We start from the raw sequence: 20,603 nt of genomic DNA, 5'->3' as shown, positions 1-20,603 counted from the left end.
CGCCTCACACGCCAATTAAACAGCTGTCACAGACAAGTGTATAACAACGTCAAAACTTGAGCGTTGTGCGTTTACAGCACTGAAACTGGTCGAGTTTGCATACAGTGGCAGCTTTGTTGTTTTTCTGTTAGGTGGCAAGGCTAGTCAGATATTTTCATCTGAGTCGTGTTTCGACAATTTCTAAGATAAACTTAAAAGTGTGACGAAGCAACAAGCACAGCCTAGTCGCTGCATTAGTTTTTCAATTTAGCGGCAATTATATTTCTATATTTTACACATAATGGTTGATTTAACCGATGCCGGCTCACCGTTCCAGCAGTCAATACCTAATCTTGCATTCTATGTGCCGGCTGTTGTTGTTTTCGGTTTAGCAGGTGAGTCCTAAATGCATCCCATAGGGAAGCATCGTGTTGCGTCATGCATGCAATAAACCAACCGTCCCTCCTTCCACCAACCCCAACTATCTACTCGCCAATATACACACTCTGAACAATAATAAAGCCGCACTGCTAATTGGGTCAAAAGCAAACTTTCACCACAAAAAAAAATACAACTAGAATTCAACTGCTGCTAATCGCCCCCTCTGCGCCGCTGCCACTGTTACGTTCTCTGTTAAGCTGTTTTGGAAAGCCGTTATCTTCATTCTTATTGGAATATATATTTGTATCTCTAAAAGTTATTCTCTTTTTATGTGCGTGTGCATACGTGTACTTGACGTGCTCTGCGATAACGAGTTTCCTTTTCTTTTTGTTTCGCCTACGTATACAACTTTTGCTGTTCAAATGCGATGTGATAAGTGCCGCAGTGATAAGAGCCCGGCAAACATCATTGGCCACTAACCATTGATTGGGTCAGTCAATGTGGCTGGACACGTGCCACGGCAACACTCGAGTTCGAGTTCGATTATTGCAAGACGCCTTTTTTTTTAAAAAGTTCTTTTTACATTTGTATCTTTTGCTATCCTTTGTTTTATTCAGTCCTTAGCTGCATGCTCATACTTTATGGTTATATATTTAGGTTCGTTTAGCTGATAAGCGTGGCTCTTCAGGCCGCATAATGAAGGCATCTTATCACACATTTAGTTGCTGCTTATTCATTATTAACTTACCTTTAAAACAGCAGAATAATACAACTTTGTCGAAGAGTAAATACTCTTTAAGTTGCCGATATAGGGAGAGAATGATGATTCCTATATGTCGTGATATCTTGTGATATCTTGATAAACAGACGAGTTTTTTGTATAGGGTATTTCTTTTCGACTTATCATTTCTATGGCAGCTGTATGACATAGAGATATTGCGAGATCGTCCGATTTCGACATGAGACTGCATAAAAGACGATCCTATGCAAAGCTTCATGACGGACGCATTTAGACTAAGAGACTAGTATAGAAACAGACAGATACTAATCAGGAATGTATACAAAATTGATGGGGTCCGGGGTGTTACACATTTCAACAATAAGTTATAATACCCTCGGTGAGTGTATACTAAATGTGCTGACGCTTACGCCGGACGCCAAAAGCAAAATACAAAGCGCAGCGAAACAAAAAGCAACAACTGCCGGGCTCTCGCATATATCTCACAAATAACGAAATATAAGCGGGCTGATTACAAATAAGTGTCAATTTATATATTAGATTTGATTTTTAGCGTTCAGTTTGCCAAAGCAGCCGGCGATGCAGCACGTTAATTGCGCTGTCATTTAAAACTATACATAAATTACGTAAAGTGAGTTTTAGGCAATAAACGAAAAATAACGAGAGGAAATAAATTTAATTCAGATTTAAAAAAAATAAAAAAAAAGATTTCACCAACTCGCAGCCGGTAGGATTCGAACCTACGCTCCCAGAGGGAATCTGATTTCGAGTCAGACGCCTTAACCACTCGGCCACGACTGCTGTTGACGGAACTAGTCTAAAATGCCATAAGAGCGCATTGCGTGCGTTCGCGTCTCGCGCCGTTCGCTTTGCCACGTTGAATTTTGTATTGTCATAAATCAATTTAAATCGTGAATTTTATTTGCGTTGCCAAAGTTTTTCATTTTTTAATGCGCCTAATGATTAATATAAGCTTATAAAAAAGGAAAAAAAGAAGCTGCTGCATGCTAAAAATAGTTTTCCAGTCTAGTTAGTTCTATAAATACGCCTGTTTTGGAGGCTTTGATTAAATTCTAAGATTTTATAATTTCCACCCAATGCAGACGCAATAAACCGTTAAGCAAGCCCAGCCCGTCAACATAACGTTAGTTAAAGCACAATAAAATATGGCAGAAGACCCAATAAATCAGCAGGCATTTGCTGAGGATGTGGCCGCTGCGGCAGCAGCTGGCGGGGATCAGGGTTTCGCCCTGCCGCCGGGTGCGGGTCCCGGTTCGCCAGACTTTCAAATGCCCAGTGCTGAGGAAATCTGGAAAATGGTCGAATCCATGGAAGGCCTTTCCGATGCTGAACGTGCCGAGCTGCGCGAAAATATATTTAATCCCAAGCCGCCATCGCCGGAGGATTACATGCGTTACGGACATCCCGGCCACAGTTCCAGAGAGTATTTAGTATTCTTTGTGATGATTACGCTCATACTGGTCGTCTTTGGTAAGCTGAGTTCTTCCCAAAAGCCCTGACCGACCTCGCCAAAAGTGCCACCTCCCGAAAACCAAACAGCACACACACACACACACACATATATATATATATATATAGATATATGTATATATATATATGTGTGTGTGGATAGTGTGCGCTGTTAACATACTCAGACGTAAACATCGTTTAGAATGTTGGTTTATAGGTGTTCGATTTTCGATAAGATAGGAGAAATCCACCACAAAAAATTGTAAAAGCGGCAAATCATAACGACAAAAGCTTTGGACACTGCACGTTGTCAGACACCGGGCTATGCCGATTATCTTATTTTGTTTGTCATCAAATTTTGTATCCAAAATTCTCTAGAAATAGTATAAAACTATGAGTTCGGGCGAAGAGTCCATTATTGAGCAGCTGAAGCGCTCTGTGGAGGCCTTGGTCGCTAAGACGGGGCCGCATAGCAAATTTGCCGAGGATCTTATACAGAAAATTGGCAATCTACAGGCCAAAATGGATTCACTGACCGAAGGCGATCGCCACAAGTTCCTTAGCGAGATGAAGGGCTCCATTCAGGACGCAATTGTGCGCATCGAGCGCCGTTTGCTGCAGCATTCGCACATTGCCCAAACCTACACCACGTCCATTGTGGTAGCTGTGATATTCCTTGTCGTCTCAGTAATCGGTTAATTCTGCACCCTTGCACCCATTGGCATGGCACTGGCAGCCGCTAACGATCTCTTTTACTGTTTACTCTTTCAGCTCTATTTGGCTTCAAGCTGTACAAGTCGCTGATGGAGAAGGAGCTCAAGAAGCGGGAGAAACTCAAGAGCAAGCAGCAAAAGAAGACCAAGAAGTCCAATTGAATTTTGGTGCATAGCCCCACATATTGCCCATAGCTTCTGATACTTCCGGCTCCGGCTGCAAACTCCGAGCGCAGACGCTGTGCAATAGATTCTTAAAATTTATATTAAATTGAATATATATTGCGTTTTTCTTTTAAATGATAATCAAAATAAATTCCCTGTAAATGAATAAACAATTGTATATCCATGTACGTGTAGCATTGTGCGCATTAATCAATATACAAGTTATATAGTTTAAATTAAATTGAAGTGCGTGTTTATTTCACAAATAACAACCACATTTATTACTATTAAAATCAGCCCTGACATTTCGTGACTTGGCCAAAACTTGTTGCTGGCCTCCTAACAATTTTGCAGCCTGCTCTCACCCCCCAAACTAACTTTATGAACTGTCGGCACCCAATAAACATTGTCGTTGCCATGGCAAATAAATAAATCATTTTGTCGAAGCTCCTTCCGTCAGCTCGTAGCATTTTCCATACGCTTAGTTTCTACAAATCATTTTCGAGCAACAGATCGTCTACAACTATATATATATATTTATATAATCCATAATGGCTTATTCGAATCGTGAGTATAATTTTATCTGTGTATAATAATGTTCGTCTAATGGCCTGTCTCATATTTCCAGGTGGTTTCGATTTTTATCTGCCGTCGGGCGGCTGGTGCAATCCAAAGGATGACATGTACTTTCGGCGCAGCGTCGAGTGGGTGCCCGTGCGCAGCGCTGGCATTGGACGCTCATTTGCGACTACCAACGGCGTTATATATCCGCGGGTGATCGGTTTGTTGCCACGCTACGGTGGGCATGTGCCCGGCGAGATATATAACGTGGGGCATTCCTTTGGGCGTTCTACCGTCGACGCCAAACGCTGGCTGGCCCTGCATCATGAGTAAAAAAAAAAACTCGAAGCAATATCTAGGAACAAAAATTCCAAGCTGCATAAGCTCGTTATAAATTATATTAAGTATTTTAAAAATTGAATAAAATACAAGTTACCATATATGTTAGCTGCAGTTAATTTAAATTTAGCGCCTAGCTGCTGGCCAGTGCTGCCACACGTACAAAATTTTGCGCTCGCATGCGAACGGTCACACTTGGCGCTATGTTTTGGTTTGTGCCATTTCAGCATTACGAAGCTTTCTCCTAAGACAAACATGAGTTTCACGCGTAGTTTTGTATATTCCCGACATAAATTGTTAAATATATACAGCTGTAATTTGAGTACAAGTGCAATTAAATACCAAAATGTGCAACAGTCAACAGCAGCAGTCAAACGAATTTGCATTGTGGGCGCCGGCCCAGCGGGTTTCTATGCGGCACAATATTTGCTCAAGCAGCTGAGCGACTGCACCGTGGACATCGTGGAGAAGCTGCCGGTGCCGTTCGGATTGGTGCGGTAAGCTGCATATAAACTAATTGCTGGGGGTTGTATTGCGGGCATCGTCGTTGCCAAACCCAAAAAGCGGTCCAACAATAGAGCGAAAGATGCCATTAAAGTAAGCTGAAGGAGAAGCAGAAGGCAGGAATTAAATGACATGACAAAGGAGCTGCAGCTGCGGCTACTTACAGCCCACCTGGTCGAGACTCCATATGGGCGCAGGCGTCGCGGGCACAAGCGTTAGCTGGCAAAACAGGCACAGCACAAGCAGAGCAGCAGCCGTCCACATCTTGGGCCGATGAGTGACAAGTGCGTTCTGTGTGGCAATCGCGTAGGACGTATTTATATAATGGTTCGCTGCTCGCTGGCTTACACAGACACTTATCGACTAATGACTATTGCCATTATGCAAATCTCGACATTCCAGCTTTGGAGTTGCGCCCGATCATCCGGAGGTCAAGAATGTCATCAACACGTTTACGAAGACGGCGGAGCATCCGCGTTTACGTTTTTTTGGCAACGTAACGCTCGGCGAGGATGTGAGCCTACAGGAGCTGCGGGATCGCTACCATGCCGTGTTGCTCACCTATGGCGCGGATCAGGATCGGGAGCTGCAGCTGGACAACGAGCGGCAGGCACCGCATGTGATATCGGCGCGAAAATTTGTAGCCTGGTATAATGGTCTGCCCGGCGCCGAGCAGCTGCAGCCGGACTTGAGCGGACGTGACGTCACGATTGTGGGCCAGGGCAACGTGGCCGTTGATGTGGCACGCATGTTGCTAAGTCCAATCGACACCCTGAAGGTATGTTTGCCTTAAAAGGGGTCTGAGCTAAACTGATCTTGGGTTCTTTTCACACAGCTAACAGATACCACGGAGTATGCCTTGGAGGCACTGGCGCGCAGCAAGGTGGAGCGTGTACACCTGGTGGGTCGACGTGGTCCGCTGCAGGCGGCCTTCACGATTAAAGAGCTGCGCGAGATGCTCAAATTGCCCAATGTCGAGACTTGTTGGCGTGCAGCGGACTTTACGGGTAAAGTATATGAAAGGTAACAATCCCTATTCCATCTAAACTGCGACTGTTCGCAGGCATTGCCGAGCAGGTGGACAAGTTGCAGCGACCACGAAGGCGTCTAACTGAACTGATGCTCAAGAGTCTGGGCGAACAGAGGAAGCCCAGGGCTGCAGCAAATGGCAAGCAATTCCTGCCCATCTTTCTGCGCGCTCCCAAAGCCATTGCGGCAAATGAAATGGAATTTAGCATAACTGAGCTGCAGGAGAACGAGGCAGCAGTCGCCACTGAGGCTTCCGAACGGCTGCCAGCCGATTTAATTCTACGCAGCATTGGCTATAAATCCAGTTGCGCCGATGCTGGCATCAACTTTGATCCGAAACGTGGTCATGTATGCAATCGCCAGGGCCGTGTGCTGAAGCCCGGCGAATCCGACGCTGTGGAGCCTGGCCTGTATGTGGCTGGCTGGCTGTGCACTGGACCCACTGGTGTCATTCTGACCACCATGAATGGCGCCTTCGCCGTGGCCAAAACTATCTGCGATGATATTGCAAACAAAGCTGTGGACACAGCCTCAGCAAAGCCTGGCTTTGAGCCGGGCAGCAGGCGCATTGTCAACTGGGAAGGCTGGCGTCGCATCGACCAACACGAAAGCGAGGCGGGCAAGGCCAAGGGCAAGCCGCGCGAGAAAATTGTTAGCACTGAGCAAATGTTGCGCATTGCTGGCGTCTGATAAACTAGGTTGAGGGACTATTGGCATTAGTTAAATTTTACATTCATTAACCCAACATGGATGCCAAAGCGAAACAGTATAGCATCTTTTAAGTTGTCACTGTATATAATTGTATATATTTTAAACAGCACATCAATGTTGTAGTTAAATTTTTCTAAGTATAAAGTTTTATTTCCAAATTTTCTGTATATACTGTTAAAATATGGAAACATCCATAACACCTGAGCCACACTTGGTGCCAGGGTAAGCTTCGCTCTATGCCCACTACCGCAGAATCTGTCTCAGCATCCTGTCCACAGTTATACTGGACACTGTCCGGAGAATCGTGATCGCGTTGGCAAAACCTATGGCAAACAGACGCACACGCTGCTCATTGATCCTTGCAGTAATCATGCGCCCGAGCTGATTGTCGCGCCCATACACGCTAAGCCCGATCTCAAGGATTACCCAACCGAGAATGAGTTGAAGATCTTAAGCGATCGCGAGGAGTTTGTCGACTCCGTCTATCGCCATCCCATAATACCTGGTTATGCGGGCTTTGTGCCCAACATGTTCAAGCAGACGGGCAAACGCTACGTTGCTGCCGCCACCGCGGGCGTGGCTCAGCACGAGACCCTGATGCAGCTGTACCGATGTGAGAATCGCACGCTGCGCCATCGTGATCTGCTCGAGAGTGGCCGCGGCTTGTTCGAGCACAAACTAAACGAGCGACTGGTGAGTAGCCCTAAGAAACTGTGTGGAGAATCTTAATTATGCCCTCATCCTGCAGCTGCCGCACTCGCATTATCGCGCACCCCTGATACCCGTTACGCCTGTCAGTAAGGGCATCAAGGAGGAGAAGTGCCCGCCAACGACAGAGAAGCTACGCTACAGTAAGTTCACTTCGCCCCACTTCCTAGATGATGATGACTCGGATAAGTTCATCATCAATGGCTATGCTGCCCACATACCCATGGCTGTGACGCGGTTCGGTGAGCCCAGCAAGGTGCTCACGCATAATGCACTCTGCAGCTTCTCGGACTATATGTATAAGAGGAAGAGGGATTCGTGGTGCTGCGGCCAGGACCTGAGCACACCCGCCATAAAGTGTCCGCCAGTGGGACACTTTATTATTTATCATAACAATCATGGCATGAATCCCAGCTATGCCGGTCATGTGCCTGGAAATATGTACAAATTCGGGCGAACATTCGGAAAGACCTCATATCATGCTAAGCGCTGGCTTGAAATTCACAAAGATCTCACTCTTTTGCCAGAGATTGCGAATTTGGATTACGAATACTAAAAGCAGTTCAAATAATTTGTTTATTTTCGGAATCGGCTTCAATAATATAAAGCAATTTAAAAATCCAAAAACTGATAAACATAAAGTTGTATTTTTGGACTTAAGGCGGTTCTTGCCTGACTTTACATTTTATTCTTTATCGAATCTGGTCTCACTCACTGTAGAAACTAATCTATCGATGTCGCGTATCGATACGACAACAACATTGCTGCTCTCGTTTCTACGTCGTTGCAGTTGATTAAAATAAGTTTTCATTGAATTGGGATGTTTCATATGCGTGAATCGTTGTCAATGCCGTGATCAATAAGTGTTCAGTGCCTCTAGTGCTTGGCAAAAATGTAAAAACTTAAGTTTTGATAGCAAAACGCGTAAAAAATTCCATGAACGCCAACCGAAAAAATCTCTTCCGAATCGAACAGTTCAAACACACACATAGTGCCGCACTGTTCACACCGGAGCACTGATATAGTACCGCAGTGAGTGCAAGCGAGTCAAGCAGTCGTGTACGGAGATAACATACATTTGTGTACCTACCTCTCTTCAAGTGGTGAGTTGAATGCCGATTATTGCACCCTGCACGCAATTGTAGCGCGAGGCATATGAGTGCATCGCCTGGTTGGCAGTCAAAAATCAACATGTTTTTTGAGATTTGTATGTATAAAAACTAATTACCGAAAATTTACTTATCAGCATGCGATAAGATTGTTTGTGAAGCTTGGTTCAAAGCAAGCGACCTGATTGGGCACCGAAGCGCTCTTAGCAAGCAGGTAACCGACGTGTCGGTGCGACCCTACCGCAACTTGTTTATTAAAAGCGAACAAACGAATAAAAATAAAAACAAAAAAATACATATGTAATTTGTTGTAGAAGGTGAGATTTACGACTGGCATGTTGAGTTTGGGAGAGCGCTCAAGAATGAGAACGTATAGAGAACTGGGAAAAACCGCCAAAATGGGTTGAGTTTGTTTTGCATCGATTTTCCGGCCGCTATAATGGATGCACATATTTACCTTTCACCAATTTCCATTGCAGAAAATCCGTATGGAAATGAGTGAAGCGACGAAGGAGTCCTCCACAAGCGATGTAGCGCAGAGTGAGGAGCAGCAAGTGGATGCTGCTACTACGGCCAGCGGCAAAGAATCCAAAGATACCACATCTGATGCAGCACCAATGGACTCGGATAATGTGCAGGCACAAAGCGAGCAATGCTCCACGGCAACCACAGTGGACATCAATACGCTGACTCCGTCGACACCTTCGCAGACGCCGCCACAGCTGCTGGCGGCCGAAGCGAGTGCAACACCGACTGCAGCGTCAAGTGGCACAGTGGCTGCAGCAGCTATACCCGAGAATATACTATCACCACCCAAGTCGGAAACACAAACGGATGAAACAAATACGGCCACATCGACCTCATGCTCGCCGGCTTCTGAGGGTCAGCGGTCGCCTACGGGAGAAGCAGATCAGCAACAACAAGAGCAAAAACAAAAACAGCAGCCGCAGCCAACGTTAGCACCAAAAGAGGAAGCAACGCAGAAGGAGGAGCTGGAGCTGGAACTGGATAAGGCAACAGCTGTTGTTAATGGCACCATACCAAAGTCGGGCAAACCGCTGGTAACGGCGCTCAATAAGAAACTTAACAAGTCAGCCAACACATCGCCGCGAGCGTCACGTGCGCGCAAGCCAAAGGCTTTGCCCATGTACGAGAGCGAAATCAGCGACAACAAAGTTGGCATCAAGCTGTGCATTAAGAAGTCCGATGCGGCTGCTGGATCATCAGAATTGCCAGTGGTCTCTGCGCCGGCCCCAAGGCCACCAGCGCCAGCGAAGCCGGCACGCAAGCGCGTTCGCAAACCAAAACAACAACAGGACAGCGACGAGAGTGAGTATGAGCCGCGCAAGAAGAAGGGTGGTGGGGGCAGCAACAACGGCGAGCGCCAGAAAAGGACATCAACAAACGCCTCTGCTCAGCAGGCGGCAGAAGCGGACAGCGAGCCGGTTGAGCAGAGTGCCTGGGGCCATAAGTTACCTGAAGAAGTGCTCTTTCGTGTAAGTCAACAGCATAGTAGAGATATTCTGTTAACTCCATGGTAATTTTTTCCATAAATGCTTACAGATTTTTGAACATGTTGTCGATAAGGAGGGCTGCCTGCCCACCCTATTTCGGTTGGGTCGTGTGTGCTCGCTGTGGCGACAGGTCTCGCTGAGACCAACGCTATGGCGCACCATGGATTTGACCACCTGGATTAAGGAAAAGTACCGAACGGAACTTAAACTGAAATGGTTTGTGGACAATCGTTGCAGTGCTTGCACCGAATTAAATGTCTGTAAGTATCCGCGCAGGCTTCTTTACATGTTGATATTATAACTTAATTCTTGATTTACAGCCAATTGGAAGATATCAGACATCAATTGCTTTCTGGCAAAGCTCTCCACTGGCTGTCCAAATCTGACGGGCATCACGCTATCTGGCTGGAAAGGCTTCACATCGGATCATTTGACGTATCTTGTCGATAATATGCAAAAGCTACAGCGCTTAGACTTAAGCTCAATTAATGTAAGTCAGTAAAGTACGATAGAATACTTTGTAAATTATTTTTAAAACGCTTTTACAGGTCGAAATGAATGCTAGCAAGAGCGCTGTTGGCGTTAACTCACTTTGCAATGCGCTCCAGACCATGGGCAGTCGCTTGACCCACCTTTACTTGGCACACAACCGTCTAGCTGGAATTCCCAATATTGTCAGCGTACTTGCGGTGCGGAAAACAATTTTTTACTTTTATTTGAGACAGTTGTATTAATGAATGTTGCCATTAACCTTTTCTCTTCGCAGACGCATTGTCCAAATTTGACGCTCCTAGATCTCTCAAACGTAACCACACAAGCTACATCGCACGGCGTGCTGTACATCGAGAAGCTGCAGCATGGTTGCCAGAAGCTTAAGGTGCTGCGTGTCACCAACTCCCACATAACGCCGAGTACGGCCAGCATGCAGGAGATTGTGAGTACTGATGGTTGACTTTATTGCCAAACCTTTTAATTAATACATTTTGATTTTCAGATGGACTCGCCAGGTTTTCCCAATCTAGAGGAGCTCTCCGTGGCAGCTTTGACCGATGAATCCCGCATCATAAGTGATGACCATCTACAACGTATATTAAAGAGTAGCTCTAAGTTAAAGCTACTGGATGTGCGCAATTGCACACGTCTGACGCACGAAAGCTTAATACGTTTGCCAGCCTGGGATATTAAGCATTTATTTCTCTCCGGCTGCTCGGTCACCCGTGATATGGGGTGAGTGGGGCCATGCATAGAATTCAGAACAGAACTTAATATAATAATATATCTATGTTCCTTGCAGATCGGGTCTGGAACTTATTGCGTCCAAATGGGCGCATAGTCTAATCGAACTGGATCTGGCCTGGGCTAACGTCCAGCAGCCCATAGACAATGCTTTGCGCGCACTGGCTGAGAAAGGCAGCGAGTCTCCATTGGCGTAAGTGAACTATATTCGAAATTATTTAATGCTCAATTGAAACTGAATTTTTTTGCCTTTTAACAGTCACTTAAATCTATGCGGCTCATCAGTATCTGAGGAGGCGGTTAAGGAAATACTCACGAACTGTGTGCACATGAGCTCAATAAATCTTGCATCATGCCGCGGCTTGCCCCGTGGCGTTAAGCGCCTTATGCAGGGACCACAGGAGCTGCATGAACTGCGCGAGGTGCTCGGTGTGCAATTAAAAGTGCAGTAGAATGGACTACAGGAGGGTGCAATAATTATATATTGAAAGCTGTGTCGGCGGCGGCAACAACAACTTGAAACGAAATGAATGTAATTGCTGCTAGCTGGCAGCTTGAATGTAATTAAAATTGTTGCATTCTTAAAGATTAGGCAAAGCGTTCAGTGTTTGTGGGACTGTCCACAATAATGTAATAGTCGAAATCGCTTCGCATCTTCCAATCATGCTTATATTGTTTCTAGGCCGCACCCTTGTGTTTTGTAAATGCAATATGTATCTTATAATTTATTTGTTTCGAATTTCAACGGGATAATTAAGCACGTTGAAACAAATCGTAAATATATACAGTGATGTTTAGATGATTTTTTTTTGTATTGCATATATTGATTAGAGCGTAGATAAGCAACTAATGACCACTGTATGTTTGTAAAGTATGTATGCATATTTAAGATTAAGTTTAAACGTAATTTGTATGCTTTTGCAATACAAAAACAAAACAAAACAACATGATTAACAATAAATAGTAGTAGTCGTCAATTCAATGCCGCTAAGGCAATTTGTAGAACGTTTTAACCCAGATCAAGTTTGTAAATAAGTATTTGGCGCTTAAGAAACTTTATTGAAATCGAAAATAGTAGTTAGCATACATATTGAACGATTTCACACACACACACACACATATATAAAACAATTCAATTGTTAAGCATTATTAGCAGTTAAGAGAAGGCAATTAAAGGTATATTTAATTTTAAATAAAAAAAACTTTAATATTCTGAGCCAGTCTTTAGAGTAAATTCAATGAATTCCTGGCCAATCCCAAACGAGTACTACATTTAGTTACTTTTGTCACTAATTAAATTTTTATTTAAGTTGCGTACGTAAATATTTTGCACATTATTAAACTATGAGCGTATTATAATCGTGGGCATGTCTGCAACTTTACAAAAACTAGTATACAACATAAATCGCCTTTACCATTTCCGTCTCGGTAGCCATCAACTTTTGTTTTAGTTCTTCAGCTTGTCAAGGTCATGAATGTAGTCCGTACCAATTTTGACAATGGCGGCGCCTGTTCCCAAGCCGGCTAGCGTGGCGAGCAGCGAGTTGTCCTTAGGCAACGCGGATTTGATCAGTGCCCAGGCCAGTACCGATCCCATGCTAAACAGCGTAGCTGCAAGCAATGCATACGCTCCGCGTTTGTTGTTCTTAATGTCCTTTAAGTGTGGTCGGCCGTAAATATAGAAGGCACTTCCAACGACTGCGGAAATCAGGAATACATTCGTCAGATCCTTTTTGGGTAATAGTTTCGGCACAATCTGGGGATTCATGACGTTGACGCTAAGGGCTCCATAGCTTACGAGACCGTGCAGTGGTATGTAATAGTTGAATACGTTGTCTTTGGTCAGGGGTCTTAGACCAACTTTCTCGCAAATGGTGCAGGCGTCTTTATTCTGTGTGCTAGCCATTGTGTGAAATTTTTTGGATGCTACAAATGCAAAAAGTGTTGCTCTCTTCAGTTATGTAAAGAACAGACAGTGTTGTCAAGTGGCGCAATTAAAGATTATTGTGCCGGTTTGCTTTTAGCCTGTGTCGATGGTATCTAAATAAATAAATTGTTTCTAGTAGGAATTCTTGTGTAAAGTTATTTCAAGCTTTGTTTTCATTATCTGACTAAATAGGCAACGTGTGCTTACAGTAATAAATATACAAAATGCGTGTGTAACCATCAATAGCCGGTAATATAAAACATGGTGGCAACTTTCTTGCTTGCAATTGCAGGGATGTCAGTAATATTGCTTGAAAATATAATACAAATATGTATATGCTCATTTAATTTTAAGTGATTTAGTTGGAATTCAAGTTTTTTTTATTTACAATTATTTCAACGGCCTTACAGACAATTTAAAATTGCTTAACTTGATGTCATAGCGCTGCCACATAGTCGAAAACAATTTAATGTATTTATATCAACAAATTTCGATAACAATTTATCGCTTACAGAAATTATCGTGCATTGGCCGAAAAGCATATAGTGTTGAGTTTTTTGCAGCTAGGATAATAAATTAATTAATGCGCGTATTTAATGTGCAGCAGTACACAACAATCACGTGAAGATAACACAAAATACACGCAACAACGACAGCTTAAGCTCGTGCCGTGTAAGACATGTTGACGCACAAAACTTGCCAGGCCAGAAAAAAAATGCAGGTGAGTTTACCCCAATAAGAAACACCGGGTTTATGGCATGGAGGTGCCGCTGGCGTAAGTAACGCACGAGATTACCTGACTTTTTGGGCACAGCCCTTAATTGAATTACGAGTATTCATGCTGCTTGGTATTTGTTCATTTTTTTTTTTTTTTTAATTTTTTCCAGGTTTCCTTTGTGATACGAGACGCGGAGGAGAAACAGCATCGGAATGGCGTTAACGCTCTGCAATTGGATAGCAACAATGGCAAGTTGTATTCGGCGGGTCGAGATGCCATTATACGGGTCTGGAACACACGCACGGAATCCAACGATAAGTATATACAATCTATGGAGCATCACAACGACTGGGTCAACGACATTGTGCTCTGCTGTAACGGCAGAAATTGTAAGTCCCATTCGTGAAGTTCGAGTGCTTTTAACTAGCTAATCGACCTCTCTTTGCAGTGATCAGCGCCAGCTGTGATACCACTGTGAAGGTGTGGAATGCACACAAAGGCTTTTGCATGTCCACACTGCGCACGCATCGCGATTATGTGCAGGCGCTGGCATATGCCAAGGATCGGGAACAAGTTGCCAGTGCAGGCCTGGATAAGGCCATATTTTTGTGGGATGTGAATACGCTAACAGCTTTAACTGCCAGCAACAATACCGTTACAACCTCTAGTCTGACAGGCTCGAAGGACTCAATATACAGCCTGGCCATGAATCCCTCCGGAACCGTTATTGTCAGCGGGTCCACGGAGAACATATTGCGCATATGGGATCCGCGAACTTGCATGCGCAGCATGAAGCTGCGCGGCCACACAGAGAACGTACGCTGCCTCGTTGTATCACCGGATGGCAATCAGGTTGTCTCCGGCAGCTCTGATGGCACAATCAAGGTGTGGAACTTGGGCCAACAGCGTTGCATACAAACGATACACGTCCACAAGGAGGGCGTGTGGTCGTTGCTTATGAGCGAGAATTTCCAGTACATTATTTCGGGCAGCAGAGATCGAAATATAATTGTAACGGAAATGCGCAATCCCAGCAACAAGATGCTTGTATGTGAGGAGAAGGCGCCAGTGCTCAGTTTGGGCTATAATATCGATAAAACAGGTGTATGGGCAACTACTTGGAATTCGGATATACGTTGCTGGAAGCTGCCCATGTATGACAGATGCACGCTCAGCTCTGGGGGCATGGATGCACAGTGGACAATGGGTGGCACAGAGCTGGCGTGCATTAAAGGTGGAGCGGCGATCAAGGAATGCACGGTGCTAAACGATAAACGCTATATCATAACAAAAGACTCACAGGATCAGGTTGTGGTCTATGACGTGCTACGTGTGATCAAAAAAGAAGAACTGGGTCCCGTCGACTACGAAGAGGAAGTGAAGAAGCGTAACAAACAAGTCTACATTCCAAATTGGTTTACTGTTGATTTAAAAACCGGCGTACGTTTCATTATTTACCATTGATCACATTTAGAAATATTCTAATCAATTAACTTTCTTTGGTTTGCACAGATGCCAACGATAGTTTTAGGTCAAGAGGAGGTTGATTGCTTTGCGGCTTGGGTATCCATAGAAGCCGGCCTACCTGAATGTGATGATCCAACAACAGAGATCAAAGTATGTACCTTAGCTTATGTAGACAGAGCATATAATCTTTTATATATATATTTGCAGATCAATTATGGAAAGCTTCTTTTGGAGGCACTGCTAGAGTATTGGACTCCGCCCCACAGTATGCCGCCAAATGAAATGGAGCCCGACGTGCGCGGCAATGGCTATTTTCAAGTGCCCAAACACACACCTGTCATATTTAGGTGAGTGTAAATCCAAGACTTAAACTTGTTTAATCCTTGGATCATCGTTTATTTTGTAGTGAGGTGGGTGGACGCACCGTGTGTCGACTGCTGGTGCGCGATGCTGCGGGCGACAGTGAGAGCACACTGCTCCATGAGACGGCGCCGCAATGGGTGACGGACGTTGTGATCGAAAGAAATATACCCAAATTCCTAAAAATACCGTTCTTCCTGCAGCCACATCCACAAATGACCAAGCCCGAGCGCACCAAAAAGGTATGAGCAACTCTTTAACGAAATGTTAACTTAATATAACTATTTGGTTTGCGTGAACAGGATCGCCTGGTGGCCAACGAGTTTATACAGTGTCGCAAGGTATGCGAGCATGTGCTGGAGAAGGTGCTTAATGCAGAGACAACGCCTAGCGGCGGCAATGCTAATAACTCATTACAAAATAGTCAAAGCGATGCCAATTCGGAGGGATCTCAGCTGCCAGCGGAGGAGCGCATAGAGTTGTGGTGCAACGATGTGGTAAGTGAAACTATAAAACCGCATACGGTTTACATTTTTAGCTAATGTGTTTTATCTGTCTCAGATCGTTGATCCGAATATGGATCTGCGTACAGTGCGTCATTTTATATGGAAGCAATCGACTGATTTAACATTTCAATATAAAACAAAGCAGAACTTTAACTTTGATGGTAAATAATACAACATTTGCAAACACAACAACACAAAATTCATACACACACACACAAACACACAGTGAGATTTATGATGATAATTATTTTATAGTCTAATAGTTAGTTGTGTTTATCCACCCAATAGGTTCAATCGGTGATAGCTTGGAGCGCGTGACTCGCAAGTATTGAGTGCGGTTCAGCTACCAGAGTATTGTGCTTTACCTAAGGCGTTGCTTTCCACAGACGCATGTGATTTCAATATTTTATGTTTCTTTGTTATTTAATGGGCTAAAATTGATCAAACACATTTGTTTTTTGTATGTACTTTTCGACTTTTTTATTCTATCAATTCATTTAACAACATTCAATTTGGATTTGTCCAAAACACTTACACTAAATGCACGCAAATGGTTATGTTTTTGTTTAGGAATAAAGTGAGTTTTACATAAACTATATATATATATAGATCAAATATCGGAGCCTGCAGCCGTTCATAACATTGGATAAAACCGTATTCACACTTTTATACATACCATTTGCATAAACGAACATAAATACAACAAGCAAACGCCCGTCTATAAACAGTTTCATAAAGCAGCTAGAGATCGATGCATATATATATATATATATAGATGTATATATATATGTTGTATGTACGTTTGTTTACTTATTAAATACATAATACATATAATTCTAAGTAATCTGTTATATGGTAAAAGAAAAAGGAAACAATGCAATTGTAGAAAACATATAATCTCATATGCAAGCCAATTTGTAAATAAGTGAAAATAAGAGAAAAAAAACTTACAAAAATCAATCAAAATCATATTAAATTATTTGGAAATCAAGCTTGGCTTTCCTTTCCTTTCATAGAGTAAACGAGCACAAATTATGACTAACACTTAATATATAATTCTATATTCGTGACGATATCGCGCCTCTCTCTACCGACGATTTCTCATGCGCCGCCTCATTTGGTTCGCCTGGCTGCAGTAGGCCTCGATGGTGTTGAGCAAGATATGCATCTGTTGCTTCAGTGTTACAGGTATCATGTAGCTATTGATGTACTCTCGTGGTGCATCGTAGGTACGCTTCAGCCATCTGACAATGAGCCACAAGCAGTTCTCCTTCAGTGTGCGCAGCGGAAAGTGTATCAGGATTTGGCTTCGTACATCGCACAGATCTTCCGGCTGTTGCGGATTTCTGGGCACGCGTATGCGCACAGGAAAAAACAAACGCTGCGACCGCACATGCATACGTTCGCCAGTATAATAATCGCGAAAGAACCAAATGTGCGTATTATACGTATTTACGGGCACTCCCTCGTTCGGCTTTAATGTTACCTGAATGTTTTCCGTGTCCGGATCGCGTACCCAGTACAAATCCAATGTGCGATTTGTTGTGTTGACAAACAGCACGTAGACCTCGACTTCTTCCTGGGGCATTGCTCGTAGGTGTTCGCCCCATTCGCGATTGTTGCGTGCAATCTGCATCGCCATATTGAGACGAGTGCTTATTCGATCATATAGTAAGGTTTAAAAAAGAAAACAATTCAAATTTAAATTTGTTTTCTATTTTGGTTTGTTTGCTTTTTCAATTTGCTCAAAGCGTACAAGTGTCTGTATGTATCTTCTTCTATACTTGTCATTCACAGTTTGCCCGGTGCAATTCACACAGAACTCGGACAGTTTCTAACGAGTTGGCAGCTCTGCCGGATATTAACAGCTGGTGGTCAATGTAAACGCACATAAAAACAAAACTAGGCGAGATTTGGAATAAACAATGGCATTTTGCATTGCTGTGATTGGCAAAGACGTCAGTTATGCTTAATTTGTAATATTCATATGCCTAAAAACGTGAATTGTGCTTTTTTTTAGAATGCGCCATTGTACTTGGCCACATCCGATTTGGAACGGGAGTTGGATCTGCAATATCATGTACATGCAGCACTCGATGTGGTTGAAGAAAAGTGTCTTGTGGGCAAGGGTGCGCCCGAGTCCAAGGAACTCTACTTGGGCCTGCTCTTTTCCACAGAGAATCATAAAATGTAACTGCAGTGATGTAAAACGCATGCCTCACCAAAATCTATAAAAGAGCACTGTTTCATTTTAGCTACGGTTTTGTCACCAATTCACGGGTCAAGTTTATAGTTGTCATCGATTCCAGCAACATCGCATTGCGGGAGAACGAAGTGCGTGCGGTATGTGCAAGTGATTTTGGAAGCTGTGACTGCTCGTAAACTAATTATGTGTTTTGCAGATATTTCGCAATTTGCATATGCTTTATACGGACGCTGTTTGCAATCCATTCTACATTCCGGGCGAGCAGCTGAGCTCCAAGTAAATGACTCAATCATCAAATGTTTTTCTTTTATATCATTTACCATTTTGTTTTTTTGCAGAAAATTTGATCGAGCAGTGCAGAAGCTTATGAGCGGCAATGCTTAACGTTAAGATTAGGTATTTATTTTATTAACCAACGCGACGTATTCCCCTAGAAACGATCATATAAATTTGTACCCAACTAACTTGCTAAATAAACAATCTGTTAAAGAAAACTCAACTCAAAATTGAAACAATTGCAAAAATTGTAGTGCCAGACATATCAGCATGTCGAAACCAAGCCTAGTCATATCTGTGTCTATTTTTATTGAACATCCCGAAAAGTTTACAAATTGATTTATCTATGAATATGCATATGTAAATAGCTATAAATTTGTAAAAAAAGAAATTCTTTCAATAAGTTGTTATCTTTGAAAGTCAAGGTCAGTTTTAATTTATGCAAAGCAGATTATAGTCTGATCCATGGGACAAATTATCAGTAATTCGAATGAAAAGATGTTGAAATAAAATGTTAATAAACATCATATTTAAATATAAAAAAATTCACACATTAGTGCACGGTTTAAAAACCTGTTGATCACGTGAGACGATGCCAAAAATTGAATGCAAATTAAATGTCTTGGGCGGAAAAACGATAATAGTTGTATTCAACACGACTAAATTGATACACTACATGTGAAGAAAAGCTTAAGAGTTCGATTATTGGATAATAATATTATGTCAAATATACATGTTGTAATTGGTAATTTATTTATTTATTTATTTATTAATGGTCGACAAAACGAGTGTCTTCCTCATTATTCAAAATTGTATAATATAATTATATGCTAAAAGCCTAGTTAAAGGATACAATTTTCTAAATAGCATCACCGACCGATGGAGGTGTTTTATTTGCCAGTCCGGCCAGCTGTGCCCCTTTTCACAGCTAATTTTGTCAGTGACGCTATTAGAGCCTACATCTAAGCAGAAGGTTGTAAGTAGGAAAAAAGTGATCTCAAGTGAAATTAAAAATAATCTTAATTTGCTATATTAATAAAGAAAATACAATAAATAGGAAAAAAGAAAGTAAGAAAATTGTTAATAAAGTAAAGCAATGTAAGTTAGATAAAGAGTGTTAAGTGGATAGGACAAAGAGAAAAGTAATGGGAAATCGCCGACACGGTGGGGGAAAATTTTTCAGCCTGTCCGGCTAGCTATGCCCCTGCTCATAGCTGGGAATGGTCAGCGACTTCCCGAAGGTATCCTGAAAGCAACGATTTTATTAGGGGTAGAGACAGTTCGGTAGAGAAAACGTGATGTAAACTATTATAATTTTTACATAGCACGCGAAAAGAATTGTGCATAGCGTAATCAGTTGTGCACGTAGATAGTAATAAGGGGCGATAATTTCTGGTTGGTCTAGCCGGAACAGAGAATTGAAGACGCCCTAGCAGAAAAGGAGAATCAATGTCGCCAATAATCAACTTATGTAGAAGGACAACACCGAGAATTGTCCTACGGTTGATTAACGACGGAAGGTTGAGAAGAAGCAGTCTGCTGGAGTAGGACGGCAACCGAAGATTAGGGTCCCAATTTAAACCTCGTAAGGCAAAAAGCAGAAATTGCTTCTGAACAGATTCAATACGATCCTGGCTGTTGATATACTGTGGAGACCAGATGCAAGAGCAGTATTCAAGGATAGGGCGAACAAGAGAGATGTACAGAAGTTTTGTTATAAAAGGATCGTTAAACTCTTTAGACCATCGTTTAATGAATCCAAGTACACCTTTTGCCTCATTAACAATGGTATCTATATGAAGATTGAAACAGAGTTTAGAATCAAAAATAACGCCTAGATCCTTAACTGTTAGTATACGTTGCAAAGGGATATTGTCGATTGTATAACTGACAAGATAAGGTGTAGTACGATTAAAAGTCATAAACATACACTTTGAACAATTTAGATGCAGTTGATTGGCCGAACACCAAAGTTGCATAGCGTT

At 42.8% G+C, this 20,603-nt stretch overlaps 10 protein-coding genes and 1 non-coding gene across 16 annotated transcripts; 7 read left to right on the top strand and 4 right to left on the bottom strand.

Annotated features, from left to right (window-relative positions):
• The first annotated feature begins 125 nt into the window (after window positions 1–125).
• On the top strand, window positions 126–3,688 carry LOC116649745 (uncharacterized). Of its 4 annotated transcripts, none has more exons than XM_032436332.2 (3): window positions 126–374; window positions 2,203–2,590; window positions 3,341–3,688. In XM_032436332.2, the coding sequence occupies exons 2-3, from the start codon at window positions 2,266–2,268 to the stop codon at window positions 3,442–3,444; spliced, it is 429 nt and encodes a 142-aa protein (XP_032292223.1). In that variant the 5' UTR covers window positions 126–374; window positions 2,203–2,265; the 3' UTR covers window positions 3,445–3,688. The 4 variants fall into 4 exon arrangements, with proteins under 4 accessions (XP_032292223.1, XP_032292225.1, XP_032292222.1 ...); XM_032436331.2 differs by lacking the exon at window positions 126–374 and adding an exon at window positions 1,578–1,730; XM_032436334.2 differs by lacking the exon at window positions 2,203–2,590 and having other exon boundaries at window positions 139–374.
• Window positions 1,819–1,900, bottom strand: TRNAS-CGA (transfer RNA serine (anticodon CGA)). The gene has a single exon. It is a non-coding gene; the product is annotated as a tRNA-Ser (tRNA).
• Window positions 3,689–3,855: 167 nt separating the features above from the next.
• On the top strand, window positions 3,856–4,448 carry LOC116650970 (CIMIP2 protein GA14893). The gene is made up of 2 exons (XM_032436336.2): window positions 3,856–4,014; window positions 4,076–4,448. The coding sequence occupies exons 1-2, from the start codon at window positions 3,999–4,001 to the stop codon at window positions 4,339–4,341; spliced, it is 282 nt and encodes a 93-aa protein (XP_032292227.1). The 5' UTR covers window positions 3,856–3,998; the 3' UTR covers window positions 4,342–4,448.
• A 44-nt stretch (window positions 4,449–4,492) lies between these two features.
• On the top strand, window positions 4,493–6,749 carry LOC116650969 (NADPH:adrenodoxin oxidoreductase, mitochondrial). The gene is made up of 4 exons (XM_032436325.2): window positions 4,493–4,844; window positions 5,254–5,629; window positions 5,687–5,858; window positions 5,915–6,749. Exons 1-4 carry the CDS (start codon window positions 4,603–4,605, stop codon window positions 6,568–6,570), a joined length of 1,446 nt encoding a protein of 481 aa, XP_032292216.2. The 5' UTR covers window positions 4,493–4,602; the 3' UTR covers window positions 6,571–6,749.
• LOC6636404 (uncharacterized) lies at window positions 4,608–5,158 on the bottom strand. The gene is made up of 2 exons (XM_002059825.4): window positions 5,016–5,158; window positions 4,608–4,949 (listed from the first exon to the last, which is right to left on the bottom strand). Exons 1-2 carry the CDS (start codon window positions 5,113–5,115, stop codon window positions 4,861–4,863), a joined length of 189 nt encoding a protein of 62 aa, XP_002059861.1. The 5' UTR covers window positions 5,116–5,158; the 3' UTR covers window positions 4,608–4,860.
• Window positions 6,674–7,927, top strand: LOC6636402 (CIMIP2 protein GA14893). The gene is made up of 3 exons (XM_002059823.4): window positions 6,674–6,813; window positions 6,870–7,284; window positions 7,340–7,927. The coding sequence occupies exons 1-3, from the start codon at window positions 6,773–6,775 to the stop codon at window positions 7,853–7,855; spliced, it is 972 nt and encodes a 323-aa protein (XP_002059859.1). The 5' UTR covers window positions 6,674–6,772; the 3' UTR covers window positions 7,856–7,927.
• Window positions 7,928–8,896: 969 nt separating this feature from the next.
• Window positions 8,897–12,279, top strand: Fbl6 (F-box and leucine-rich repeat protein 6). The gene is made up of 8 exons (XM_032436320.2): window positions 8,897–9,904; window positions 9,972–10,182; window positions 10,243–10,412; window positions 10,471–10,611; window positions 10,689–10,856; window positions 10,917–11,149; window positions 11,217–11,351; window positions 11,418–12,279. Exons 1-8 carry the CDS (start codon window positions 8,897–8,899, stop codon window positions 11,608–11,610), a joined length of 2,259 nt encoding a protein of 752 aa, XP_032292211.2. The 3' UTR covers window positions 11,611–12,279.
• A 151-nt stretch (window positions 12,280–12,430) lies between these two features.
• Window positions 12,431–13,241, bottom strand: LOC6636495 (uncharacterized). The gene has a single exon (XM_002059821.4). It carries the CDS (start codon window positions 13,062–13,064, stop codon window positions 12,606–12,608), a length of 459 nt encoding a protein of 152 aa, XP_002059857.1. The 5' UTR covers window positions 13,065–13,241; the 3' UTR covers window positions 12,431–12,605.
• A 358-nt stretch (window positions 13,242–13,599) lies between these two features.
• On the top strand, window positions 13,600–16,603 carry LOC6636494 (WD repeat-containing protein 48 homolog). 2 transcript variants are annotated; one of them, XR_001449676.3, is made up of 9 exons: window positions 13,600–13,806; window positions 13,973–14,192; window positions 14,252–15,243; window positions 15,316–15,420; window positions 15,478–15,617; window positions 15,677–15,872; window positions 15,933–16,127; window positions 16,192–16,361; window positions 16,425–16,603. XR_001449676.3 is itself a non-coding variant. In XM_002059820.4 (9 exons), exons 1-9 carry the CDS (start codon window positions 13,765–13,767, stop codon window positions 16,466–16,468), a joined length of 2,040 nt encoding a protein of 679 aa, XP_002059856.2. In that variant the 5' UTR covers window positions 13,600–13,764; the 3' UTR covers window positions 16,469–16,603. The 2 variants fall into 2 exon arrangements, 1 of the variants encoding a protein (XP_002059856.2); XM_002059820.4 differs by having other exon boundaries at window positions 16,192–16,297.
• Window positions 16,604–17,213: 610 nt separating this feature from the next.
• Vhl (von Hippel-Lindau) lies at window positions 17,214–17,923 on the bottom strand. Of its 2 annotated transcripts, XM_015168434.3 has the most exons (2): window positions 17,623–17,923; window positions 17,214–17,517 (listed from the first exon to the last, which is right to left on the bottom strand). In XM_015168434.3, the coding sequence occupies exons 1-2, from the start codon at window positions 17,776–17,778 to the stop codon at window positions 17,224–17,226; spliced, it is 450 nt and encodes a 149-aa protein (XP_015023920.1). In that variant the 5' UTR covers window positions 17,779–17,923; the 3' UTR covers window positions 17,214–17,223. The 2 variants fall into 2 exon arrangements, with proteins under 2 accessions (XP_015023920.1, XP_002059855.1); XM_002059819.4 differs by having other exon boundaries at window positions 17,214–17,923.
• An 11-nt stretch (window positions 17,924–17,934) lies between these two features.
• Window positions 17,935–18,841, top strand: LOC6636492 (trafficking protein particle complex subunit 2-like protein). The gene is made up of 5 exons (XM_002059818.4): window positions 17,935–18,094; window positions 18,157–18,326; window positions 18,392–18,479; window positions 18,539–18,618; window positions 18,681–18,841. Exons 1-5 carry the CDS (start codon window positions 18,062–18,064, stop codon window positions 18,724–18,726), a joined length of 417 nt encoding a protein of 138 aa, XP_002059854.1. The 5' UTR covers window positions 17,935–18,061; the 3' UTR covers window positions 18,727–18,841.
• Window positions 18,842–20,603: the final 1,762 nt, after the last annotated feature.

This window comes from Drosophila virilis, chromosome 5 (assembly GCF_030788295.1).
Source record: "Drosophila virilis strain 15010-1051.87 chromosome 5, Dvir_AGI_RSII-ME, whole genome shotgun sequence".
In the NCBI taxonomy this organism is placed as follows: Eukaryota; Metazoa; Arthropoda; class Insecta; order Diptera; family Drosophilidae; genus Drosophila; species Drosophila virilis.
This window is presented reverse-complemented; position numbering and strand designations above follow the sequence as displayed.

What these genes read in the sequence shown, in the direction of transcription:
- LOC116650969 (XM_032436325.2), top strand. Translation starts at nt 4,603, where the DNA reads ATGAGTTTCACGCGTAGTTTTGTATATTCCCGACATAAATTGTTAAAT. An exon ending in GTCCAATCGACACCCTGAAG is followed by an intron (nt 5,630 to 5,686) that starts GTATGTTTGCCT and finishes CTTTTCACACAG; the next exon opens with CTAACAGATACCACGGAGTA. An exon ending in GCGTGCAGCGGACTTTACGG is followed by an intron (nt 5,859 to 5,914) that starts GTAAAGTATATG and finishes GACTGTTCGCAG; the next exon opens with GCATTGCCGAGCAGGTGGAC.
- LOC6636492 (XM_002059818.4), top strand. Translation starts at nt 18,062, where the DNA reads ATGGCATTTTGCATTGCTGTGATTGGCAAAGAC. An exon ending in TTGCTGTGATTGGCAAAGAC is followed by an intron (nt 18,095 to 18,156) that starts GTCAGTTATGCT and finishes GCTTTTTTTTAG; the next exon opens with AATGCGCCATTGTACTTGGC. An exon ending in GGGAGAACGAAGTGCGTGCG is followed by an intron (nt 18,480 to 18,538) that starts GTATGTGCAAGT and finishes TGTGTTTTGCAG; the next exon opens with ATATTTCGCAATTTGCATAT.
- LOC6636404 (XM_002059825.4), bottom strand. Translation starts at nt 5,115, where the DNA reads ATGTGGACGGCTGCTGCTCTGCTTGTGCTGTGCCTGTTTTGCCAGCTA. An exon ending in GAGTCTCGACCAGGTGGGCT is followed by an intron (nt 4,950 to 5,015) that starts GTAAGTAGCCGC and finishes CTTCTCCTTCAG; the next exon opens with CTTACTTTAATGGCATCTTT.
- LOC6636494 (XM_002059820.4), top strand. Translation starts at nt 13,765, where the DNA reads ATGTTGACGCACAAAACTTGCCAGGCCAGAAAAAAAATGCAG. An exon ending in AGCCCGAGCGCACCAAAAAG is followed by an intron (nt 15,873 to 15,932) that starts GTATGAGCAACT and finishes TTGCGTGAACAG; the next exon opens with GATCGCCTGGTGGCCAACGA. An exon ending in AGTTGTGGTGCAACGATGTG is followed by an intron (nt 16,128 to 16,191) that starts GTAAGTGAAACT and finishes TATCTGTCTCAG; the next exon opens with ATCGTTGATCCGAATATGGA.
- LOC6636495 (XM_002059821.4), bottom strand. Translation starts at nt 13,064, where the DNA reads ATGGCTAGCACACAGAATAAAGACGCCTGCACCATTTGCGAGAAAGTT.
- Fbl6 (XM_032436320.2), top strand. Translation starts at nt 8,897, where the DNA reads ATGGAAATGAGTGAAGCGACGAAGGAGTCCTCCACAAGCGATGTAGCG. An exon ending in TAGACTTAAGCTCAATTAAT is followed by an intron (nt 10,413 to 10,470) that starts GTAAGTCAGTAA and finishes ACGCTTTTACAG; the next exon opens with GTCGAAATGAATGCTAGCAA. An exon ending in CGGCCAGCATGCAGGAGATT is followed by an intron (nt 10,857 to 10,916) that starts GTGAGTACTGAT and finishes TTTGATTTTCAG; the next exon opens with ATGGACTCGCCAGGTTTTCC.
- LOC116649745 (XM_032436332.2), top strand. Translation starts at nt 2,266, where the DNA reads ATGGCAGAAGACCCAATAAATCAGCAGGCATTTGCTGAGGATGTGGCC. An exon ending in GCTCATACTGGTCGTCTTTG is followed by an intron (nt 2,591 to 3,340) that starts GTAAGCTGAGTT and finishes TTACTCTTTCAG; the next exon opens with CTCTATTTGGCTTCAAGCTG.
- LOC6636402 (XM_002059823.4), top strand. Translation starts at nt 6,773, where the DNA reads ATGGAAACATCCATAACACCTGAGCCACACTTGGTGCCAGG. An exon ending in GAGCCACACTTGGTGCCAGG is followed by an intron (nt 6,814 to 6,869) that starts GTAAGCTTCGCT and finishes TCCTGTCCACAG; the next exon opens with TTATACTGGACACTGTCCGG. An exon ending in ACAAACTAAACGAGCGACTG is followed by an intron (nt 7,285 to 7,339) that starts GTGAGTAGCCCT and finishes CTCATCCTGCAG; the next exon opens with CTGCCGCACTCGCATTATCG.
- Vhl (XM_002059819.4), bottom strand. Translation starts at nt 17,778, where the DNA reads ATGGCGATGCAGATTGCACGCAACAATCGCGAATGGGGCGAACACCTA.